Source organism: Mus pahari, chromosome 3 (genome assembly GCF_900095145.1).
Source record: "Mus pahari chromosome 3, PAHARI_EIJ_v1.1, whole genome shotgun sequence".
NCBI lineage: Eukaryota > Metazoa > Chordata > Mammalia > Rodentia > Muridae > Mus > Mus pahari.
In genome coordinates, this window is record NC_034592.1 from 147,949,104 (window position 1) to 147,971,733 (window position 22,630).

At 49.2% G+C, this 22,630-nt stretch overlaps 1 protein-coding gene across 1 annotated transcript in view; it reads left to right on the forward strand.

The window, feature by feature from the left end:
* Positions 1 to 22,630, forward strand: part of Eya2 (EYA transcriptional coactivator and phosphatase 2) — a 169,394-nt gene that overhangs the window by 49,686 nt on the left and 97,078 nt on the right. Inside the window, exon 3 of the mRNA XM_021193000.2 lies at positions 20,778 to 20,878. Coding sequence (XP_021048659.2) covers positions 20,778 to 20,878 — 101 coding nt within the window. The remainder of the gene's footprint in view (positions 1 to 20,777; positions 20,879 to 22,630) is intronic.

Below are 22,630 nucleotides of genomic sequence, written 5' to 3' on the forward strand. Positions count from 1 at the left end.
GAGGGAGACAGGTGATCCCACCTGGTTGATTCGGGCCCGGGCCTGTCCAGTCTCCCAGACGCTATGAGGCTTGGCCTCCTGGCTCTGCTGGGCTTGGCACTGCTTAGCTTGCCTTGGCTCCTGTCTGCCAGGCTGGGCCCTGTAATGACGAGTGGCCCTTTTCAGAATGTTTGTCCAGTCAAGGTTGACAACGCTTCCAAGCCACCGTCTGTTGACTTTCTTGGGAAGTCCTGGCTCTCTGGCTTTGTCTCCTCTGGCGGGGTGGAGCCCCACCAGGAGGGTGGGGGAGCCGGCTGTGTTTACAGAACCCCAGTCTGAAGGCTGGCAACCATGCAGGCTGGGACGAGGTGAGCTGGCGACAGCGTTGATTCCATGAGGTGGCCTTGAGGAGTCTAGAAAGTGTGTGGAAAGGGAGTGATAACTACGGTGTCAACTCTGTGACACCAGGGATGGAGCCCATGATTTTGTACATGCTGCGCAAGGGTTCTGCCACTGAGCTACATGCTCAGTCCAACAGGACGGGAACAAGCACATACGTGCAGTCTTTTAAACTTCATTCATTCATTCATCTAATCATTCACTGTTCAAGAATTCATTCAGTTCATAGTCTGTGCCAGCCTCTGATCTGAGCCTTGGGGACACACAGCAGAAACCATCTGGTTTCACACTCTACCTTCCTGGAGCTTATACTAAAGTCTCAAACAATGTGGTACCAAAAGTGTGGGGCATGGGTTATACACACGCGCGCGCACATGCGCGCGCGCGCGCGCACACACACACACACACAGAGATTAAATAGTACAGTAGCCATAGGAACAAACTGAGAAACCTTTCATTTAACACAGTGTAACAGACTATCATCCACTTGGACAGAGTCGGCATCCCCAGGCCACCATGTACTGAGCTTGGTTCTGAAGTTCTGGTTCTTGCTGAGCTGCAGTGGCAGGACACCTGTCTATCTGGACCAGCACCCTGAGGCCCGGTGGCTAGAGTTGATGGTACAGGATCTGGACAGAGAGGGTGAGTGCCGCGCAAGAGAACACTCGGCTGTCCACCTCACCGTGGTTCGAGGTCTTTGACAAACAGGGTGCCTGTGAGACAGGTCAGGGTGCTGTGCAAACCACTCTCGGGGGACACAGCAGGATGGAGCGGCCTGGAACATGATGAGTGGCAGCGGGAATGTCCCAGGAGGACTTCCTGGAAGCAGTGGCTGGGTAACAATGCCCAGTAGTGAGGGAGGGGGATGGGGTACAAGGACAGAAGGGACATGAAGTGCAGACGGGTTGGAAGGCTGATGCCACCAAGAGGGCGGGGAGGGATGTAATGGAGCTAGGTCCTTTGAAGCCACAACAAGGCTCCAGAGGCTCAGTCAGTGGCCATCGTCTCCCACCCCAGGACCTCAGATCCTTCCTGCCTGGCTGCTCTTTCCATGGAGATGCTAAGACAAGCCCTTGGTTGGTGATTAGCCAGGTATGGCCATGCGGCTCAGGTTTGGCAAGGAGACACGGGGAAGTCTCCCGGAGGAGGTCCTCCTGGAGGAAATGAAGGCGTATGAAGGGAGTCTCTTTCCATTTCCTTCCTTCCGGTCAAGTGAGGTGTATGCAGTCCTAAGACACCAGGAGGCCAAGAGATACACAAGGTTCTCAGCTAGGAGCTTGACACTTGACCCTCCTGGGCCACCATACACCCCTCTTCTGTACCTTTGGCTTCCTTCCATATGTGTGGTGAGCCCAGGGGTAGCAAACCCTTACCTGGTATTTTCTTCAGTGCGGGTTCTTCTTGGTAACACCTGTCATGGGCACAGGCCTCTCCAAGACGCTCTGCACGGCCAAGGCAGAATTTACAGCTAAGCCTCATGCCTGCATCCCCCCCCCGCCCCCGGGGGCCACTTGAGACTATTAATAACATCAGACGTCTGCCTTAAGGGCTGCCTTCACTCAGCGCACCCCGCCCCTCTGTGTGCGTGTGCACACACATGCCTGCGTGTATGCGTGTGCATGTGCGTGCCTGTTCTTGTGGGCAGATATGCATGTGTATGCCCATGTGGCTGGCAGATATTGGTGTTGGGGATCTTCTCAGACGCCCTCCACTTTCTTTTTCGAGCCAGGCTCTCTCACTTTACCCCGCACTCACTGTCTTGGCTACACTGGTGGGCGTCCTCCTGTCCCTGCCTCCCCTACCCTGGGACTGCAGGGGCACACTGGTTTACGTTGGTCCTGGGGATGCAGACACAGGTCTTCAGGCTTCCATGACACATGTTTTACCAGCCAGGTTATCACCCTAGCCCTCTTTTGTAATTTTAATTTTTTTTTTTAATTTTAAATTTCAAGCTCCTGTGTGAAACTTTCATCCACCCCATTCCTCGGCTCTCTTCTAAAAGAACGTCCCTCGACCTTGGCCACTTTGCTACTCTGGGCAGGTGACTCCTTGCTACAGGGCTGCCCTGCAGTGTCCTTCACCTCTGACCACTATACCCACCCCTTACCCAAACTGTAGCAACCAAAACTACCTCCAAATGCTGCCAGATGTCGCCCAAAGGACAGTCCCTTCACCAGCAAGCACCACCAGCACTGCGGGATCATCCTACTCTGATGTTCATTTCTTTTTATTTTTTATTATTTTATTTATTTATTTATTTATTTATTGGTTTTTTCGAGACAGGGTTTCTCTGTGTAGCCCTGGCTGTCCTGGAACTCACTCTGTAGACCAGGCTGGCCTCGAACTCAGAAATCCGCCTGCCTCTGCCTCCCAAGTGCTGGGATTAAAGGTGTGTGCCACCACACCCGGCTCAGATGTTCACTGTGTTAGTTCCCCTCCCCTCCCCTCCCCTCTTCTCCCCTCTTCTCCTCTTTATGTCATTTACCCCATGGGCCAAGGCTTGGAGCACCCTTTCCACCCAAAGAGCTACTCCCCCCCCCCCAGGCTTTGCATTTCTTCAGCCAGGAGAAGCTGTTAGGCAGGATGTGGGGAGGACATCTCTAATCCCAGAGCTCAGGAGCCTGAGGCAGGAGCATCACAAACTCGAGGCCAGCCTGGTCTACACAGGAACCTCACCACTCACACCCACAAAGGAAGAGCAACCACCGAGGTTCACCAGCCATGGGGACCTTGGCTTCTGGGAGCTAGGGCTCCATCTGTCCCCCCTCATTCCAGATTCCCAGGAATTTAACACAGAGAGCACATGGGGTGGGGTGGGGTACAGTGGTGGTTACTAAATGAATACTGGACAAGTGTTGGAGAATTTCCAATCCAGGCCTTGTATCTGCTTCCCTCCCGGCCTCCCTGTGGTCTGATTTTGATGTTCACTTGGCTTGCTTTGGCGTGTGTATGCACACTGTGAGAGGGGGCACACGCGTGTGCGCGTGGGTTGCCCGGAAGCTAGAGGTCGATCTCAGGTGTCCTTCGTCAGGACTGTCCCGCTTATTTTTGAGTCAGGGTCTCTCAATGGAACCTGGGGACTGCTGATGAGCACAGGCTGACTGGCCAGTGAACCCCAGAAATCTGCCTGTCTCCATCCTCCCAACACTGAGACTGCAAGAACATACCAACATGCCTGGCTTCCCTGGGGACTTAATGTGGGCCTGCACACTTGTGTGGAAACACTCTGATTCAACCAACTCTCTCTCCCTGCTCCCAAACCCCAGGAATTCTTCAGCCCACATTTGTAAGCTAACACTGACTCAGTGGAGTTGGGCGTCTATTTACCTAAACCCCTGGCCTAGTTCACACCACAGTGCATTCTCCGGGGCCTGACCTTTTCTGGCAGGTTCTGCCTGGGTGTTAAACATGGCCCAGGGGACATCTCCAAGGCTGGTTTCAGCTTCCACTAAGCGCTGAGAAGTGCTCCTCTGTTAAAACACTAGAATGATCCTTGTATGGAGAGGTGTGGGGTGGGAGAACGCGGAGGCTGGTTCGCCACCTCCGACAATCAGCCCCACACTTTAAAGTGTGATGGCCCTGCAGAGGCAATGCCACTCGTGTCTCCGAGGGCGCCTGGATGGATGTGCATCCTCGTAACCCATCCTGATCTGAGGCCTGCTCCTGGAGACAGATCCTCTTAAGGGGTTCTTGACCCAGTTCTGCCAGTCAGCGCCTGTGCAACCTGAGGGAATTTTTCTTCTGTGGCTAGACTCTTAGCGCTGACTCTCTGGTGGGTAGGAGAATGAACTTGCTCCCTACCACGCTCTGTCCTCAGAACTTTGCCAACAGTCAACCGTGGCATCCTCATCAGAGTCCCCGGGAATGGCTGTGACTGTCTGGGTCACCATTTGACACCTGAGAAAATTCAGGCAGCTGAGACAAGCAGATCCCTCAGTTGCCAGGAGGCCTGCCACAAGTTCTGGCTGGCTCTGCCTGGCTCTGCCTGGCTCTGCCTGGCTCTGCCTGGCTCTGCCTGGGCTGCTCAGGAGGGAAGGGCATGACAGCTGTATAGCATTTGTAAACACTAGAGGTTGAAGTTGGCTCAGTCAGTAAAGTGCTCACCGTGAACGCAAAGGAACCGACTTCCATCCCAGAACCCACATTAAGACTCGGGCATGGCGGTGCACAGATGGAATCCCAGGGCGGGCTAGGTGAAGACAGTAGGACCTCTGAGGCATGCTAGCATCTGTCTAACTGATGAGCTCCAGGTACAGAGAGAGACCATGTCTCAAAACCAAGGCAGAGAGCCACTGAGAAGGATTGGGGACATGATGTATAACTTTGACCTCTGGCTTACACACACACACACACACGCACACACACACACACACACACACACACGCACACGCACACGCACACACACACGCACACAAGGAATGTAAACCTTAAACATTTTGACAGTTCTTCCACATTTAAAATTCTTTAATTTTCTGGCCTCTCCCCACCCCCATATGAAATCGTTGATGCGGACCACAGACATTCAGGGGTAAAATCATTGGAGCCCAGGTTGGTGGCTGAGGAATGCTGCCATTGAGTGTGCAGGTCCCTGCTGGCTTCACCAGACACGCTCCTCCTGATGAGAGGTAGTAGAGAGACACCATTTTTGGAAGCATCCCTGTCCACTCACCTCACCTCAGCCTGCTCACAGTTTAAAGCTAGCTCACAGGAAGTACTGTGGAAAGAGAAATAAAAGAGGCTAGCTGCAGCCCTACCCCTCAGTGGCTGTGGGCCCCGCCCTTCCCTGGCTTCAGCACTCGGAAGAGAGTGGACCCTGCACCTCACTTGGGCAGCACAGCAAAGCTGGTCCTGATGGCTGGTGAGCAGGCCCCAAAGGCACTACTAGAATGGGAAAACTGGCCCTGTCCCTTGCCAGCTGTGGCATTGGGTGAGCTAGACCGCACAGTGCTGGAGAGCTCACCTTGGTGGCATGGTTGCAAGAAGCCAGTGGGGTGGAGTGGGGCTGACCAGCTCAGATCCAGATCTAGGTCCAGATCCAGGGCTTTGAGTTGGCCCACCCCAACATCTACCCCATCTATGCCCTGCTGGAGCATATAAAAGGGTTGGTCCTACAGATCCAAAGCTGCAGGATCTCCATGACACAGGGCAACTACAGGGTATCTAAGAAGAGTCCCCGTGAGGATTCAGTCCTGTGAGGATCCAGTACTGATAGTGTAGCAGGAGTCAGAGGTTTTGAATAAGACTAATGACTCATTGTGATGAACATTTGCAAGCAAAGAAGTGTGAACAGAGAAATACACTGTGTGATGCGCCATAGCTTCCAGGACAAGCTTTTTTTCTTTTTCTTATTCTATTTTCTTTTGATGAGGAGGTGGCAGGGGTGGAGGGCAGATAAGAAGGGACAGGGAGATGAATGGGATTGGAGTGCAGGATGTGAAATTCACAAAGAATCCATAAAAGTATTTAAAAATACTGGTAAGTAATAATACTTTTTTAAAGGATAGAAGCAGACAAATCCTGCACATGAGACTATTCTATACCGCAGGTGGCTTGGTGGCTTCCATGTGTCAGCTGTCTGCACAAGGAAAGGAGAGGTGGCCAGTCCCACCGTGTGAGTGTTAGGGCATCCACCATTAACAAAACACTGCTTGTGCATTGTATAGACAGGCTATGCCTCTCCTAAGTCAGCACTTAGAGAAGATTAAACTTGGACCGTGTGTGTTCAAGGCAGTATGACAGGGTTGGTGGGAATGGCCTCGAGTGGTGGTTCTCAACCTGTGCGTCGTGACCCCTTTGGGGGTTAAGTGACTTTTCACGGGGGGGGAGGGAGTGTCAAAAACCAGATATTTGCATTATGATTCATAACGGTAGCAAAATTACAGTTATGAGGTAACAATGGAAGTAATTTTCTGGTTGGAGGGGGTCACCACAATGTGAGGAGTTGTATTAAAGGGTCGCAGCATTAGGAAGGTTGCTTAGCGGGTAAAGGCATTTGCTTCCAAGCCTGGCCATTTGATCTCAATCCTCAAGGTTTACATGGTAGAAGAGAGAGAGCTAAATCACACATATTGTCCTCTGGCCGTTCACTGTGGCAGACTAATAAATACCCTGTTCACTCACATATACACACAAAACAAATCAATAAAAATGTAACTTTTAAAGCTACAAGATACAATTGTAGATTTGGGTGTAATCATAAAAATTGTCCATATTTGTAATGAAGACCAGAGACATTGGGTGTGATCTTTTAAAAACACTTCAGCTGAGAGGGAATGAGCCAGAAAGCTCATAAGAGATACACGTCCGGAAACACGTTGAACATGTTTATAAGGCAGAGAGCAATCGAGGACACCTAGCGTCAACCTCTGTCCCCCACGGACGTGTGCACTGTTGGGACCCTGCAGCTCCTCGTCTGTTTGAAAAGTTCTCAGCCTCCATCCCAAAGCCACACTTTCAAAAACAGGAAGAGGGGGAAAAAAAGAAGACAAACAACCAAAAGGAACTACACCATGAATGTCCATGAGAGGGATCCACTCTCTAACAAGCATACAGACATTTCAAGACCCTGAATCACAACACAGGCCCGTTTGCTTTAGGCTAAGGATGTGGTTAGGGAGCCTGGTGATAGAGACGGTGACTCTAACGGTGTGAGGGGTGCAGAGATAAGCCTGGAGCTGACCTCTCACACCCTGCTCCCTGCCTCAGATGAAAGCTCTTCAGGCTCTACAGAACAAGCACAGCCCTGCTGAGCCTTGGAACCCAGACCCGGTGTCCCTGGCTATGTGAGGCTCCTTAGAATGAATGTGCTTCCCTGAAAGACGGCGTGCAGACAGCTACAGAAGCACTTTCCGTCGTCCTTTAGGGACAGGCTCATCACTTAGGGGTAGAATGCTTGCCTGACATGCCGAAGACCAAGGTCTGAGGTCAGCACTACAAACACATCAATAAATTAATCGCTTGCGTTTTCCTGAGAAATTTTTTCTTTTTCAATTCAGATCACAGAGGAGTAGCGTGCTGTGAATAAGACTCTTTCTCAATAGCACGGTGCAAACTGATTTTACAGTTTGAAATGAGGGGCCCCAGGAATTTTGTTTGGGGGAATCACTTGTGGAAAAGCACGTGTGTGTGCATCAAGAAGTCCTCCAGGTGTAAGGAATCTATTCTAACCAACCATCTGAGGACCATGGGGCTAGCCTAGCGCTGAGCTGTGGGTAGGCAATGGAAAGAAACCACTAGGTCTTCATGTCATGACCTAGAATACCAAGGTATTTCATTGACAAGATGGAGAAAGAGTCCCCGGGGAAATGTACAGGGAAAATCCAGAAAGTGTATTTCTACCATGTGCTTATTTGTAATCCCAGCACTCAGAAGTTTGAGGCAGGAGGACCACCAGAGTGAGGTTAGCCTGGGATAGAAGTCAAGATCCTGTCTCAAAAAGCCAAAATTACTGAATTAGCAAAATTCATGATATATATATATATATATATATATATATATATATATATATATATATAGTGTTTGTGAAAGAGGAAAGGCCAGCTAGGGTTTATCATGTCAACTGTGGGACCTGGATCCCATGGGGAAAAATGAAACCATTTTTAAACCATTCTGAGACACTATTTGGGGTAATGAAAAAGGAGGCAAGGCCTGGGGATGTGGCTTCGTTGGCAGAATCCCTGCCTAGCATGGGCGAACCCTGTGTTCCATTCCCAGCACAGAGTTAGTCAGGCAAGGCGGTGCATACCTATTATCCAGCACAAGGAGGTGAATGTGAGGTCAGCCTGGGCTACATGAGATGGGGCGGGCATGGGGTGGGAAGGGATGGGGTGGGGTGGGGTGGAGGAACCAATTCCCGACTAATGGGGTAGAGGTGTGGGGCTCTGTGTGAAGTCACCCACTGCAGGATCTCACTCTGGATTGTCACTGTGGGTGTGGGGACTTGTAGGTGAGATCCCCTGTGCCTGGAGCAGTCCCTGGCTCCCTCTCCCTGTTGCAGCTCTGAGCATGTCCACTCCATCCCCTTTCTCTTGCTCAGAGCCAACCCAGGCGTGACAGCCGGGAGGTGGCATCTCACGTCATGTGGACTGCTGCCTCCTACACAGTGTGGAACAGTAGCGTCACTTCAGCACATGCCTACAGATAGAGGCGTCAGGCCTCTCAGACTTGATGCCCAGAGGGGCTGTGCAGGTGATGTTAATCAAGGCAGTGCCTGGAGAGGTGATAAAAGCTATGCAGCAGTGCAGTTTGGCACATTTAACAAGCATACAATAAACACTGGCTGGATGCGTGCCTTCATGCACAGGGCTCATTCATTTATCATGCCACAAGTATTTATGAAAACCACTATGAAGATCCCCGTAGGAGATTTGGGGACTCGCAGAGGGACCTTTTATATAGACAAAATCCCGGCCATTAGATTAAAATGTGGTGGTGGTCGGGGGGAGACACAAGGAGATTACATACTCAATGCACACAAACAAAACATGCATAGAGCAGAGTTTAAAAGACAAGGATGGAAACCCACTCGGGACTGGGCAAACACAGGAGAGTTCAGAGTCAGAAGCTACAGGGAATGGTATTCCAGACAGAGGGAACAGCGTGTGCAAAGTGCTTCTTAGAAGAGGGAGCTTGAGAAAGCCTGACAAAGAGATGCCAGCAGAAGGCTGGGTCAAAGGTTCACTCCAAGGCAATAACAGGAAGCAACCTGAGGTCATGCAAGGATAGGAAGGGGGGCTCAGATCTGAGCTGTCAGTCCATGCCGCAGAGAACACCCTGGAGGGAAGCCAGAGTAGCCCCAGGGAGATGGGCGTGGAGGCCACAGCAGCATTCTGGGCCAGAGAAGGTGGTAGCGCGCGGGCCGTAAAAGTGAGCTTGGTGGGACCAGGTGATGGATCGGATCTGAGAGCTTCGGGAACCTGGAGAAGGTGGCTTTCTGTGTGAGCACCTGTCCTCATCTCAGGAAGATGGTGTCCAGGCTGTTAGAGATCGGCAGACACTTTTGGAATTGAAATCAAATGGGGGTAAGGCGGTCAGCGAGGCTGGGTTTGGGCCGCAGCTGTCTACCCAGAAGCCCTTGAGTGCTGTCAACAGGCTTCGGTTTCAAGCCCTCCATGAATGCGAGTTGGCTCTCTCCAAAGCCTGCCAGGCCCATCTGTCCTCTCTCCTTCTACCAGGGAGGGCCCCCTGTGCTCAGTCAAGGTAACCCTGTGCTAAGAAAGGTGAGTGGACCCACCGCCTGGGACCCTCCATCTGCTTTTGATCCTTGCCAGCCTTTGAAGTCACCCCGCCTCCCCCAGTTTCCAGCTGTCAGCTCTGCTCCTGGGCAGCCCTGGCTACCCCAAAGAGCCTTAGTCCCTAGGGACCCGGGTGGTGACAAGGGTAATAAATGGAGCAAGACAGACAGCAGCGGCCCCTCCCCCAGGAGGCCAAGGGGCGGGGCCTTTGCAAACCTCTTTTCCTGCTGAATCCAGAGTAGGTTCTAAAGGTGGCAGTGGCAGAGTGGAGTTTTGCAAATTAATTCTGCAGGTCCGCTTCCTTTCCAGCCTTTCTATGTTCATGTTATGAGACACTTCCACCCCCTCCAAAGAGAGAAGCAGTGCCCCTGTTGCAGGCTTTTGGGGGAACAGTCTGGAAGGGAAGACAAACCTCCCCACCCCCCACCCCCCCCACACACACACACCATAGCAGGTCTCAGCTCTATCCTTCGGAACTGCAGAAGAAGCAATGTTTTCTAACAATGACTGTCCTGAGCCCCACTGTCCCCCCCCCTCGGTGAACCCCGTGGTGTGTTTAAGTCCTTGACCGTGGAACACAGGCTGTATCCTGAACCACCCCGTGGACAGCTCACTCTCTGGCTCTTGCTTTCTCTGATTTAATCTGCTGCATAGCCTGACCGTCTGGAAGATCCTACTAGTCCTCCAAGCTCAAGAGGTTTTGTTTGATTGTCTCAGATCATATAGCTGATAAGAGAGGTCAGCTGAGGATCCTGTGTCTGTAGTCCGTAGCAGATGGCAAACCTGAGACTTTGTGGGTTAGGGAAGAGACTTTTATTTTAAGGTGTGACCTATTCTGCTTTTGAGTGTATGTGTGTCTGCGCATATGTACGTGTTCCTGTATGTGTGCATGTGCATGTGTTTATGCCAGTATGTCAACATGTGTGTGTTATATGTTTAGGTATGCGCACCTGTGACGCATACACACAGAGATCAGAGAAGCATGTCAATGTTCTGTCTACCCGTCTCTACCTTTCCCTTTTGAATCAGGGTCTCTCCGTGAGCCTGGAACTAGACTGAAAGTAAATTCTAGCAATCCATCTTCCTCTGCCTCCCCCAGCACTGGGGCTGCCAGCTCACAGGACCATACCTGGCTTGTTGCGTGGGTGCTGGGGTCTGAACTCTGGTCTTCATGCTTGCGCTGCAAGCTCTCTTACCCATTGAGTCATCCTCCCAGCTCCACAGCTCGACCCAGCCTCCTCGTAAGCTTATGGCTCCTAGCACACAGCCTGGAGCCAGGCTGAGAGTGAATACTAGCTGCCACACTAAGTGGCCTCTTAGTCTCATCTCTACCTGCTTCATGGGATGATACAAGATGACACTAGCCAAGAATCCTTGGGCCCAAAGTGAACAATCTTTAAGTGGGAGATTTATTTATTTCTACTTTCTCTAAAATGGGAACCTAACCAAGCTAAGCCGTTCAAAAGCCTCAAGACACTGAATAGGTCTGCCTCCCCTCTCCTCTGCCCCAGGAAGTCGCTAACAAAACCAGGGCTCACAAAACACAAAACTCACCGTGCAGAACAGGAAGCGCTTACCTAGTAGGGATGACTCACAAGCTGCCAGTGCCAGGGCTCGGCTCAAACCTGAACCTGGGTTTAGTCACCTATTGGGAAGACACGGAGCGGGTACTCTCATTCCACGGGCTCGATCCATGCCTGGAATATAATGGTGCTCTCCATGAAAGAGCTGTGACTCGAGTGTTAGGTTTTTCTGATTTTGCAAATTTCCAGAGCTCATGGTGAAGGTCAACCCCTTCCACACAGGAGCCGGAGCTAGAACAATCGGCAGGAAAGGTCAGTTGTCAATCAGTGGAATCGAGGTCTCCTCGAGAAGGCCAACCTACTTTCTACAGAGGCTTAGCTGTCTCCAAACCATGGCGTGTTTGAGTGGCTGCGGTTGGGGTGGAGTTTGGGGCATTGAATCGCCTGGCAGGATGGGTCAATTATACTAATTGTACTAATTGTCAATTATTCCTTTTTAAATGTGCTCTTCTCGTTCTCTCTCTTTTAAAATGTGTGTGTGTGTGTGTGTGTGTGTGTGTGTGTGTGTGTGTCTGTGTGTGTCTGTGTGTGTCTGTGTCTGTGTCTGTGTCTGTGTCTGTGTGTATGTGTGTGTTCTGTCAGGGAGCTTGGGTGGAGGTCAGAGGACAGCTCTAGGAGTTAGTCCTCACCTCCCACCTTGTTTGAAGCCAGCCTTTTATTCCCCTATGCACACTCCAGGCAAGCTGTCTCCTGCCTCTGCCCCCTAGTGTGACATAGAAGCCCTGGGATAAGAGAGGCATCCAACCTTACAGGGGCTCTGGGGATCTGAGCTCAGGTCCTCTCCCCACTGTGCCCTCTCTGCAGCCTCTGACTTTATTACTTTTTATTGTGTGTTTGAATTTTAGGTCTTGATGTGTCTAGTAGAGACCTGGACTCAGATAGCTGTCTTTATCCCTTTTGTGAGTCAGTTCCCAGGCACATGTTAAATTATTACACCTTGATGACTGGATTCTTTTGCAAAGTATATGTTCCCCTAAGTCCATTGCCGTAGTTTTTATCTTAAAGTCAGTCTGGAATTACTCCAGCTTCCCTGGTGTTTATATTATGTGGGTTTTCCCAATTATTTTTTGCTCGGGATTTGCTGTTCCAGGGCTTCCAAATTATCTTGATTCATCTTTAAAAGTGGTCTCGTAAGAAGCATGTCGGTTTCAAGAATCTGATTCGATAATCTTTATTGTTATTGTTATTTTAATTGAAAGCATATGTCAAAGTACACGTATGGAAGACACAGGGCATCTTTGTAGGGTTCTCTCCACCCTCTTTTTACATGCAGTGTCAGGCAGCAAGTGCCTTTACCCACCGAGCCACCTTGACAGCCCGACCCTTTTGTAACTGGAGGCTTTATTTTTAATCTGCTTATATTTATACTTTTAGGCAAGAAGCAAACTGACAGTAAGTCCTTGCATTCCGTTTTATTCTTTAAGTGACTACGGTAAAAATCATCATGTGCGCTGCTGATGGTTCGTGCCGGTGATGACCTCTTACATGTGCCTTTCCTAGACAAAACAGATTGCGTGCGTTTGCCTTTTATGTTGCTGGGCATCCTTGCTGAATTTTCATGCTTCCAGAACAGTCTTTTGTAATGTAAGTCTGCAGGTGGCAAATAAGCACAACTCTTAGTTGATTTTCAATTGTGTATGAGCTATATGCACATATATGTAGATATGCATATATGTGCATTTATATATGTATATATGCATACACACATAGCAGGACTTCCTGGACACCCCAGCAGTGTAAATAATGACACAGACACTTGTTAATTTTTATTATTGCTTAGGCCTGAGCTTCGGCTACTGTCCAGCTAGCGTGTCTAACTTAATCTTATTATCCTAGCTCACAACCTGCCTTTATCTCTCTCTCAGTCCTGGTACGGTCCGTCTGAGCACCTCCATGTCAGGCTGGCAAATCTCCCTGCCTGACTTTTCTCCCCAAGACCCTCTTTCAGCCCGGAAGTCCCGCCCTCCCTTTCCTGCCTAGCTATTGTCCATCAGATCTTTATTAAGCTAATCAGAAAGTGAGGAAGGCGTATGTTTACAAAATACTGAGGCAGGCGATGAGCCACAAGAATAACAAAACCAAATAATGGGGTCAGTACTCAGCTCTCTGCCTGTACAGCAACCAGCAATTGAATACACAGTGACAACCTTCACGCAGTGCACCCCAACATGTGTGTGTGTGTGTTTGCATACACACACACACACACACACACAATTTTTCATCTTGGTTAGTGGTAGGCTTTGTTTTGGGGTGTGTGTGTGTGTGTGAGTGTGTGTGTGTGTGTGTGTGTGTGTGTTTGAAAAAAATGTGAGATCTCTGAGAGATTGCATCTTCTTTAGGGGAAATGCAGCTTTTCTTTCGGCAGGCTCTGATGGCAGAAGCAATCCTCGATCCAATGTGAAATTAAGATGTGACACGGTGCAGCATCTATCTGTCTTGCCCTTACCCTGAGTACAGGATCTCGGTTAAATCCTGGAAGATTTGTTTTGTGTACAGCCAGAGTGGTGTACGTGTGGGCGCATGCGTCTGTGTGTGTGTACATGTTGAGTCCACAGAAGGACTGTGGGTGTCCTGCCCTGTTACTCTCCACTGTCTCCCGTGTAACAAGGTTCCTCACTAACCCTGGAGCTAGGCTGGCAGCCGGCAAGCCCTGGCAATCCTCCTGCATCTGCTCCCCCACAGATTCCAGGTGCACATACAGCCTCATCCAGGGTTTCATGCGGATGATGAAGATTTGAACCCAGGTCCTTGTGGCTTATCTGGCAAACACTCTTGTCTACTAAGCTCCCTTCTCAACACCACGAGTCTAGGGTATTGGTGGAGGCTCCCTGTCTTTGAGGGGCCACTCCGTCCTTGGCTTCTGGCTAAGGAACATCTTTCTGTCTGGATTCTCTGCTGTCCCTTTCCCAGTCTTCCAGCAATTCCCCGAAAGCAACACCATCTGCAATCTCAAGCTACACTCTGAGTTCTCAGATTGCTTCCCCTTGTGCCCGAGCTGGCCTGGTGACATTTGTCTCAACAGCCCAGTGGGACTGGAAAACACTAAGGTGTCATATTGCTCTTGCTCATGACTTGGTAAATGTCTTGAAAGAAAAGAACGTAGAGGTTCGACTTGACTGCATCCATCTCTCACTCTCTGAGATCCTGGGCCCTCTAGCCTGGACTTCCTTGTCTTTGAATGCCTTAAAACCTTCTTCTTAGTGTTTGTGACTGAGAAATGTAAACCATAGCACCATCAACACTCAGTTGGCCGCCTTAATGTAAACTAGAAAAAAATTACTCATTTTAATTTTTTCCAACATTAGACAAAAGTACAACATGGAATTTAAAAAAAAGAGAAAAATTCTAGATAATTAAAGACATGTAGAAAGGTGAAATTAGGAATAGCTTAATACAGAGATAAATTTTAAATGGGAATAGGGTGATGATTTTTCTTTTTAGATCTAACTAAAAAGTAATTGGTTAAATGTGTAAGAAATTTCATTCCTTTTTTTTTTTTTTTTAAATGCCAGAGGGCTGGAGAGATGACTCAGTGATTAAAAATACTGGATGATCTTCCAGGGGGCCAGGTTTGATTCCTAGCACCCATATGTTGGCTTACAGCTATCTGTAACTCCAGTTCCAGGGGATCCAACACCCTCTTCTAACCTCTGCAGGCACCAGGCGTACACAGACATACATGCAGGTGAAATATCCATACACACAGAATACAATTTAAAATAATACCTTTTTCATTCCAGAAATAAAGGAAATAATAGAAGACTCAGGAAAGACATTCCAAACATGTAGGACCAGAGATGCAGCCCATGATGGGCACCCGCCTAGTATCCACAAGGCCCCGGGTTCAAGCCCATCACTGGAAAAAAAAAAAAAGTTGTGAGCCAGGCGCGGTGGTACACACCTTTAATCCCAGCACTTGGGAGGCAGAGGCAGGCGGATTTCTGAGTTCGAGGCCAGCCTGGTCTACAAAGTAAGTTCCAGGACAGCCAGAGCTATACAGAGAAACCCTGTCTCAAAACAAACAAACAAACAAATAAATAAATAAATAATAAAATAAAATAAAATAAAAATAAAAAATAAAAAAGCTGTTATTTTGAGTTATATGTGACAGCATGTTCCTATAATCCTCAGGAGGCCGAGGCAGGAGATCAGGGGTCAGCTTCAGCTATGAAGTGGTTCCCAGGCCTGCCTGGGTTATATGAGACCCTGTCCCAAAGAAAGGGGTTGAGGGAAATAAGAGAAAGAAATTTACAACATCTGAACAGAATAATAGACTAATATAAGGTACACAGACACATCAACAAGGAGGAAACCATTAACAACACTAAAGCAAACTTATAGTAATAAAGAAGGGAGGGAATAAAGGAGCCTAATAAGCGCCTCTCCCCAGGACTCAAAGGTGGATCAACCATCCCAGCAGGGGAGATGGGGATGGGAATGGCTGTGAATACTGCCTCCTGCCCTCAGCACGTGGGGTAGAGGGCTGGGCAGTTCTGTGTTAATCAGACTGCCCTCACTGTTCACAGGCATTGCTTCATCTCAGAGGTATCAGGCCACAGCCGCCTGACTCCATGGCGGTGAGGGTGAAGTGAGGCCCACCATGGCAGGGAATGCACCCCAGAGGAAAGCTGCTCACCTTAGGAAGGTCAGACGCAGAGTGACAGGAAGGGTCTGCGGACCAGATGCCTCATCTCAGTGACTGGATCCCCCAGCTGGTGACCAAGCCTCCCACACACCAGCCTTTCTAGAGAATGCTTTATATCAAAACCACAACACAAGTGTTAACAGCAAGTTGTGAAACTGGAAGCCTCTGTGTGTGTGTGTGTGTGTGTGTGTGTGTGTGTGTGCATGGCTGGTGGGAGTCCTTAAAGGTACAGCAATTATAAGAAATATATATATATATATATATATATAAAGGATACAGGGCTGAGAGACGGCTCAGTCAGTAAAGCTCTTTCCTCAGAAACATGACGACCTGAGTTCAATCCCCAGAACCCATCTTGGCATTGCACAGTTGTGATCCCAGCACCAGGAAGGTGGAACTTGCTGGTTATCCAGCCTAGGTTTAGTTGCCAATGTTCCAGGTCAGTAAAACCCTGTCTCAAACAAACAAAAAAAAGAGAATCTTGAATGTCATTCAAGATTCCTTTCTGATGCCCCACCACCACTATACAAAGGACATACGCAAATTATAGGCAGGTAGATTGGTAGATTGGTACATAGATAGGTAGATAGATAGGTAGTTAGACTGGTAGATAGACTGGTAGATAGATAGATAGATAGATAGATAGATAGATAGATAGATAGATAGATAGATAGACAGATAGATAGAGATGTTGCTTAAATGGATAGTCAGATGTTCATTGCAGCATTCTTTGGGATGGATAAGGGATGGTAGCCACTTGGATGCCCCTACCAGGGCAAGGCTTTGCATAGCTATAAGCTAGGCTTCTAGCAGACTGGAGATAAAAAGCTTACCTAGGGTAGGGTAGGAAATGAAGGTAGAGAGGGAAAAGTCTGAGCCAATGGAAAGAAATTGGTTACTAAGTATAGATTTCTTTTCCTTTTATGTTTTAAATTGACACAGGATTTTGTGTAGCCAGGCTGACCTTGAACTTACTATGTAGCCAAAGATGGCCTTGAACTCCGTTGGGGGAGGGGCAACCAAAGGACAACCTGGAGTAGTTTTCCTTGGATACCAGCCTTGAATTTTGAGACAATCTCTCTCACTGTGGCTAAACAATTAGGCTAGGCTGTTTGGCCAGGGACCCTGTTTCTGTCTTCCCAATGCTGGGATCACAAGTACGTGGCCCGTGCTCAGGATTTGAACTCGGGTCCTCAAGCACGGGAAGCACTTTACCAACCAAGCCACCTTCCCAGCTTTCTTGTCCCTCACTCTTCCTTGTTCTCTTCAGCAGGTGTTAATGGGGTAACAAAGTAACAGGGTTCTGTGTTGGGTCCTAAGGGAAAAACCGAAATTGATTTCCAGGCCACCAACAGCTGAGGTGGAGGTCCGCATAAAATCCATCAAAGCACTTATCACTCCCCTCCTGTCCCACAGCAGACGCCCGCACACACACTCACCAGAGCGTAAAACCGGCAAGGGCCACTCAATGTAAAAGGAGCAAGCTCTGAGGAGCGCCAGCAGAAATGTATAAAATTCCTAAGTCATGTGACAGACTGCTGTCTCCTGAAAATATATATACCTGGCCTTTTCAGTGCAAACGTCTATTTGGGACCTAAAAGGGGGGGAGGGGTAAATAGGGGGAAGGAGGGTGGGATGAGTAGACAAGAGTCACACAGTATAGAGACTGCAGCAGACGCCAGCCCTGGGCCTTGACCAGCTTGAGCTTGCCTCTTTGGCCCCAGCTGATGGTTATCAACCAAAATCGTGGAGCTAGTCTTTCATTTCCAAGAGAAAGCATGAACTTTGGTTGTCACATGGTGTTGTCCTGTATTAAGCTTTTCCAGCCACTTCTATGAGTTCTAAGCACCAGGGAGAGAGTAATTCATGTAGCTTTAAGACTGGGTTTGGCAGTTCCACCAGCAGCCCTGGCCACTGATAACCATGCTCAGAGACAGCAAGGTGACATTTGGACACCAAGGTTTTTACATCATCTTTTAAAAATAAAGTTATTCCCTGACACTCTCAAGAAGGAAGTTGGGGTTCAATGTGAATTTCTGTCACCTACAATTAGGTGACAGATTCAAAGTCTGTTGCTGCAGAAGGCACAATCCACCCTGCAGGACTAAAGGAAGGAGCTACCCGAATCCCTTCCCTGTGGCAATTTGGGAACAAGGAGATGGGCTCTCAGGATACCTGTGTATGTGGAACATTAGAACAATACTTACCTCTTCATTAATTTATGTGAGAGTCTCTCACCAGTTTCAAAAACTTTAGATAAAGTGCTTTCAGGCTAGGGGCATAGTTCAGTGGGTAAAGTGCCTGCTGTACAGGCATAAGGACCTGGGTTCGAATCCCCAGCACCCATATCAAAAGCTGGACATCATGGCATACAGCTGTAATCCCAATGCCTTGGGGAAGAGACCAGATGATCTGAGGGCTTATGGAGCATAGCCAAGACAGCCAGCTGTAGGCTCAATGAGAGACGCTGTCTGGGAAAATTAATGTAGAGACGGGGCTGAGGGAAGACATCCCAAGCTTCATCTATGTTCCCTACATGTACCCCTTTGGATGAGTCTCTCTCTCTCTCTCTCTCTCTCTCTCTCTCTCTCTCTCTCTCTCTCTCTCACACACACACACACACACACACACANCACACACACACACACACACACACACACACTTTCAAAGCCGGCCTCGGGCCTACAAAAGTATATAGTAAACTGTAGAACAATGGCATATCCACAGCCTTGCAGACTAAATCACTGTTGGTAAACATCTTTTTTTCTTCCAGACATTAAGTATCTTCAGCTTTGTGGGGGCACACACAGCCTCTCTTAGACAGCCTCTGCCCGGAGGTTATAATGTAACTGTAACCATGCATGTGACAGTGGGTCCCAGCCTGTTGGAATTTTACCCAGGGACGCTCACATTTCAGTTTTATATCGTATTCACATGTTGAGGGATGCTGTCCTTCTTTTGATTTTTTTTTTCCTCTTAACTTTTTAAAAACATGAAAACCTGGCCTGGGGCCAGGGTTTGGCAGCAGACCATTTGCATGGCACGGCAAAGCCCTGGGCCCAATCTCTAACACTGCAAAGAAAGAAACATGAAAACTTTGAAAGTTATTCTTAGCTCACAGGTTGGAGTAGGAGATGGACTGGAGCTAGCCTGGGTTGGGGGGAGAGGGGGTCATTGTTTGGGGGAGAAATCCTCAACTGAAGGAAGGCTGATCTACTGAACTCCCAAGGTCCAATGCTTACAGCCCCAGCCCTTCCCTCCTGAGAGAGAATTTTATCATTCCTATTATTCATGCTGTCCTCTTTTTTTTCAGTCTTAAATTATTTGCATTTGTATATACAGTATGGACATGTATCCAGAGAGGCCAGAGAGAGTCAGATCCCTTGGAACTGACTGTTGGCCGAGTCTCCTGATGTAGGTCCTGGGAACCAAACCTGGGTCTTTAACAAGAGCAGGATGCGCTCCCAACCCCCGAGCCTTCTCTCTGGCTCACACTGCTGTGAACAATCCTCACTGGTGTGCTTGGCACTTCAAAGACTTGGCCTCCTCACATGGGTGCCCTTCTGCGTCTTTGCTGGGCCGTGGCCATCCATCGCCATGCTGCGTGGGCTCCCACTCAGTTCTTGTTATGGCTGCCTGCACAGTGTTATCTGAGCATGCTGTCTGGACTGGCCCAGTCTTGCGGTACACATAGGTGCTTGGGCAGCTGTCTCGAGCTTGTCCCTTTCACACCTTGCCTCCTAACCTGCACCATGGTCTTGTCAGGGAGACATTTTGATGGTCCACAACATTTACACTTATTCAAGTCAGCAATATCACAACTAGGGAGCACTGGATCCATGATGTTCCTGGGACAGACCTAGTCTGTGGCCACTGTGTGTCCTGGCCACGGTGCATCCCATCAGCATAGTGGTACCTGGCCATACCCAGGATAGCCTCAGCTAATGAAGTGCTCAGTAAGCTACCCTCTCACTGACTGACAGTGGCAGTCAGCTGTGAGTATTGTGAGCTAAGTCTAGGCTGCTGAGTGTGGCTACCTGAGTGTGAGCACTTAGGAGCAACTATGGTTACAGTGCAGTGTGGGATGTTTCGATGAAAAGTTAAGAAAACCCATTTGGTACCTTGCGTGAGCCCCCATTTCCATGCCCACCCCCATGACATGTCATTATCTGGAGCAATTCTAGCCCCAGGGTTTTCTTTCTCGGAAGGGATGGCTGGGCTGGGCTAAGATGACATATCACCAAGAGGCACTCAGGTCCCAGGGATGGCACTCAATGCCTCACTTGCATAAGGCAAGAGCCTGCCCTACCCCTCGCTAGTCCTCTAGTTACTTATCATTTTGTGGCGGAGTCTCACAGAGTTTCCCAGGCTGGCCTTGAACGTGTGATTCTTCTACCTCAGCATCCCAAGCAGCTGAGATTACAGATCTGTAGGACTATGCCCCTTCCTACAGGCACTTGTGAAACACTATGGCTGTCATCTGTGCCCTTTTTCACTTCTGAGAACAACGCCCACTGTGGTTATGGATTCTGCCATAAACACAGCAAACTCCAAGTGTCCTCCACCAGCCCCTCTAGTCTCTAGAATTCAGAATGCCAATCCTCTCTTCCCCTGCCACCCCTTCTTCTCCTGGGAAGTCTCCCCAGTTCAAGGTCAGTCCAGAACAGAGACCAAAGCACAATAGTTCTGGGAGAAAAATTCAGATCACAGGAGTCATCTTAAAGGAGTGGGTTTGTACTCTCTCTCTCTCTCTAGGGGCAAGAACTTCATTTCCATTTTGACAAAAAAAGTTTGTGAATTTGTATAATATGGAATCTATTAGAAGGTTGGGAATAGGTAATCAGCTTTTAATATTTACATACTTAGGGGAAGAGATCTGACTCATTAGCCAACATGCATAGTAATGAATACATTACATTTCCCTTTGTCTCCTCTCAGGTACAAGGCAATGTTAGAAGTGGTGACCTCACCCAGCCTCGTAACAAGCAGTGACTGGAGCGAGCACGGTGCTGCCGTGGGGGCGCTGAGGGACAGAGAAGGTAGGTCTCTGTAAAAGCTTGGCTGGATTGGTTAAGAAGGCCTCGTTCATTCATGACAGACTGAGGGCCCCATGGTACATTCCAGAAGCTGCCACTCACTGCTCTGCTGGGATGGTTCTAGAACAGAAACCAGTGTGCACACGGACCACAGTCCTGTCCATCGCTCAAGGGACAGCTAGACATGGTCATCACTTGAGCTGCCCTTCTTGGTCTCTGGTCTTGGTCTCTGGACCTTAACGTTGGGTACATTTCTGGCCGCCTAAGGCATCGTCTGCTAGGTCGCCAGCTATGTCCCTTACCTCCCTCCTACCACCCCCTCTCCCCGCAGCAGTCTGGTTCACAGGATCCCCAAAGAAGAACTTGTCTCCCGGCTGTTTTCAGGTTGGGTTGAAGTCAAGGAAGCAGAAGAAAGTTTAAGATGTTGAGAAAGCTATTGGCAACTGATGCTGCCAGACTGGTTTTCTCCAGAACAATCTGACCTTTTGTTTGCTCTGCTGGGATTTGTCAGCCTTCCTGGTAGAGCTTGGGGTGAGCAGAAGGCATTAAGCTGTGGCACTGAGGCATTAGGCTTAACCCTTTCCCGGGCAGAGTGCCGAGGGATTTGCTGCCAGTGGTGTCCTCAGGTGCCTGGGCTTGCCCTATCTCTTTTATGGTCCCTGTGTGAAGCCAGATCATGAAAGAGGAGAGCTTCAGGACCGTCCCAAGGAACCAGCAGGTCATGTGTCCAGTGCAAAGCGACGTCACATGAAACGTTTTGAGAGTAAAGCCAGGCTTCTCTGAGTAATTATTTTGTCATTGAGACCATGACATTGCCCCTTCCTCCTTCACGAAACTAGACAACCCTGTTCAACATCTCACCGCGAAGATGTGGGGGACTGGATGGCAGAGGGCAGCCAGGAGTTCTCCTGGCATCACAAGCTTCTGTGATGGTTTAAACAATCCTCTTTGAGGGTTTAAAAGGACTTCCCAGCCATGCTCAAAGATCTTCACCGTTTTCTTCCTGGGTAGAGGCCCAAGCCAGTTTCCTACTGTGTCTCAGAGTCAGCTGCACTGAGTCAGCCTGAGAAGGGTCTGAGCTGTGGGGGTGGGGCATCCGTGTCTCACTCGCAGCCCAGCCGCAGCCCACCAGGCCATCTTTGTCTCGGTTTCTTCCTCTGGCAAATGGGCCATGATAATGACCCACTCTGTAGAGTGCCATGCAGGGGATTAAATGAGGCTATGGTGTGTGGCAAGTCTGGCCCTGGCCCACCCCAGCATAGTAAATGATTAACATAGGCCATTGTCACCTTCTAATCAAATAACCACAGGGATCAGAGTCGGGGTGGGAGTCTGGTTCTAGGTCATGCCTTTGTTTGGTCTTCCTGGTATGTTGTGCAAAGATGATGACTTTGTAAAAACTGGGGAGAGTCTGTGCTAAAACCTGCTTTCCCTTGAGGTGCTGAATCCTTCAGCTATAGGAGGCCTACCTTCCCACATGGCCACCATCCCATAGCCGAGTCCCTGCTCCTCCCCTTCATCTTTTGTTGTTCCTGAGATCTGACTCTGGAGCAGACCCTTCTTTGTCTCCAGTTCCAAGAAGTGCTGACATCACCAAAGAACACGGTCACTCGGGAATGCATTGCCAGCCTAGTCCTATGACTCTGGTTTCCTCCAACCCTCATTCTCTATCACCACCACAGAAAACATTTGGTGGTCATTTTGACCTGGGGGCTGAGGGTGTGACTCAGTGGTAGTGCACCTGCTTCAAAGCGA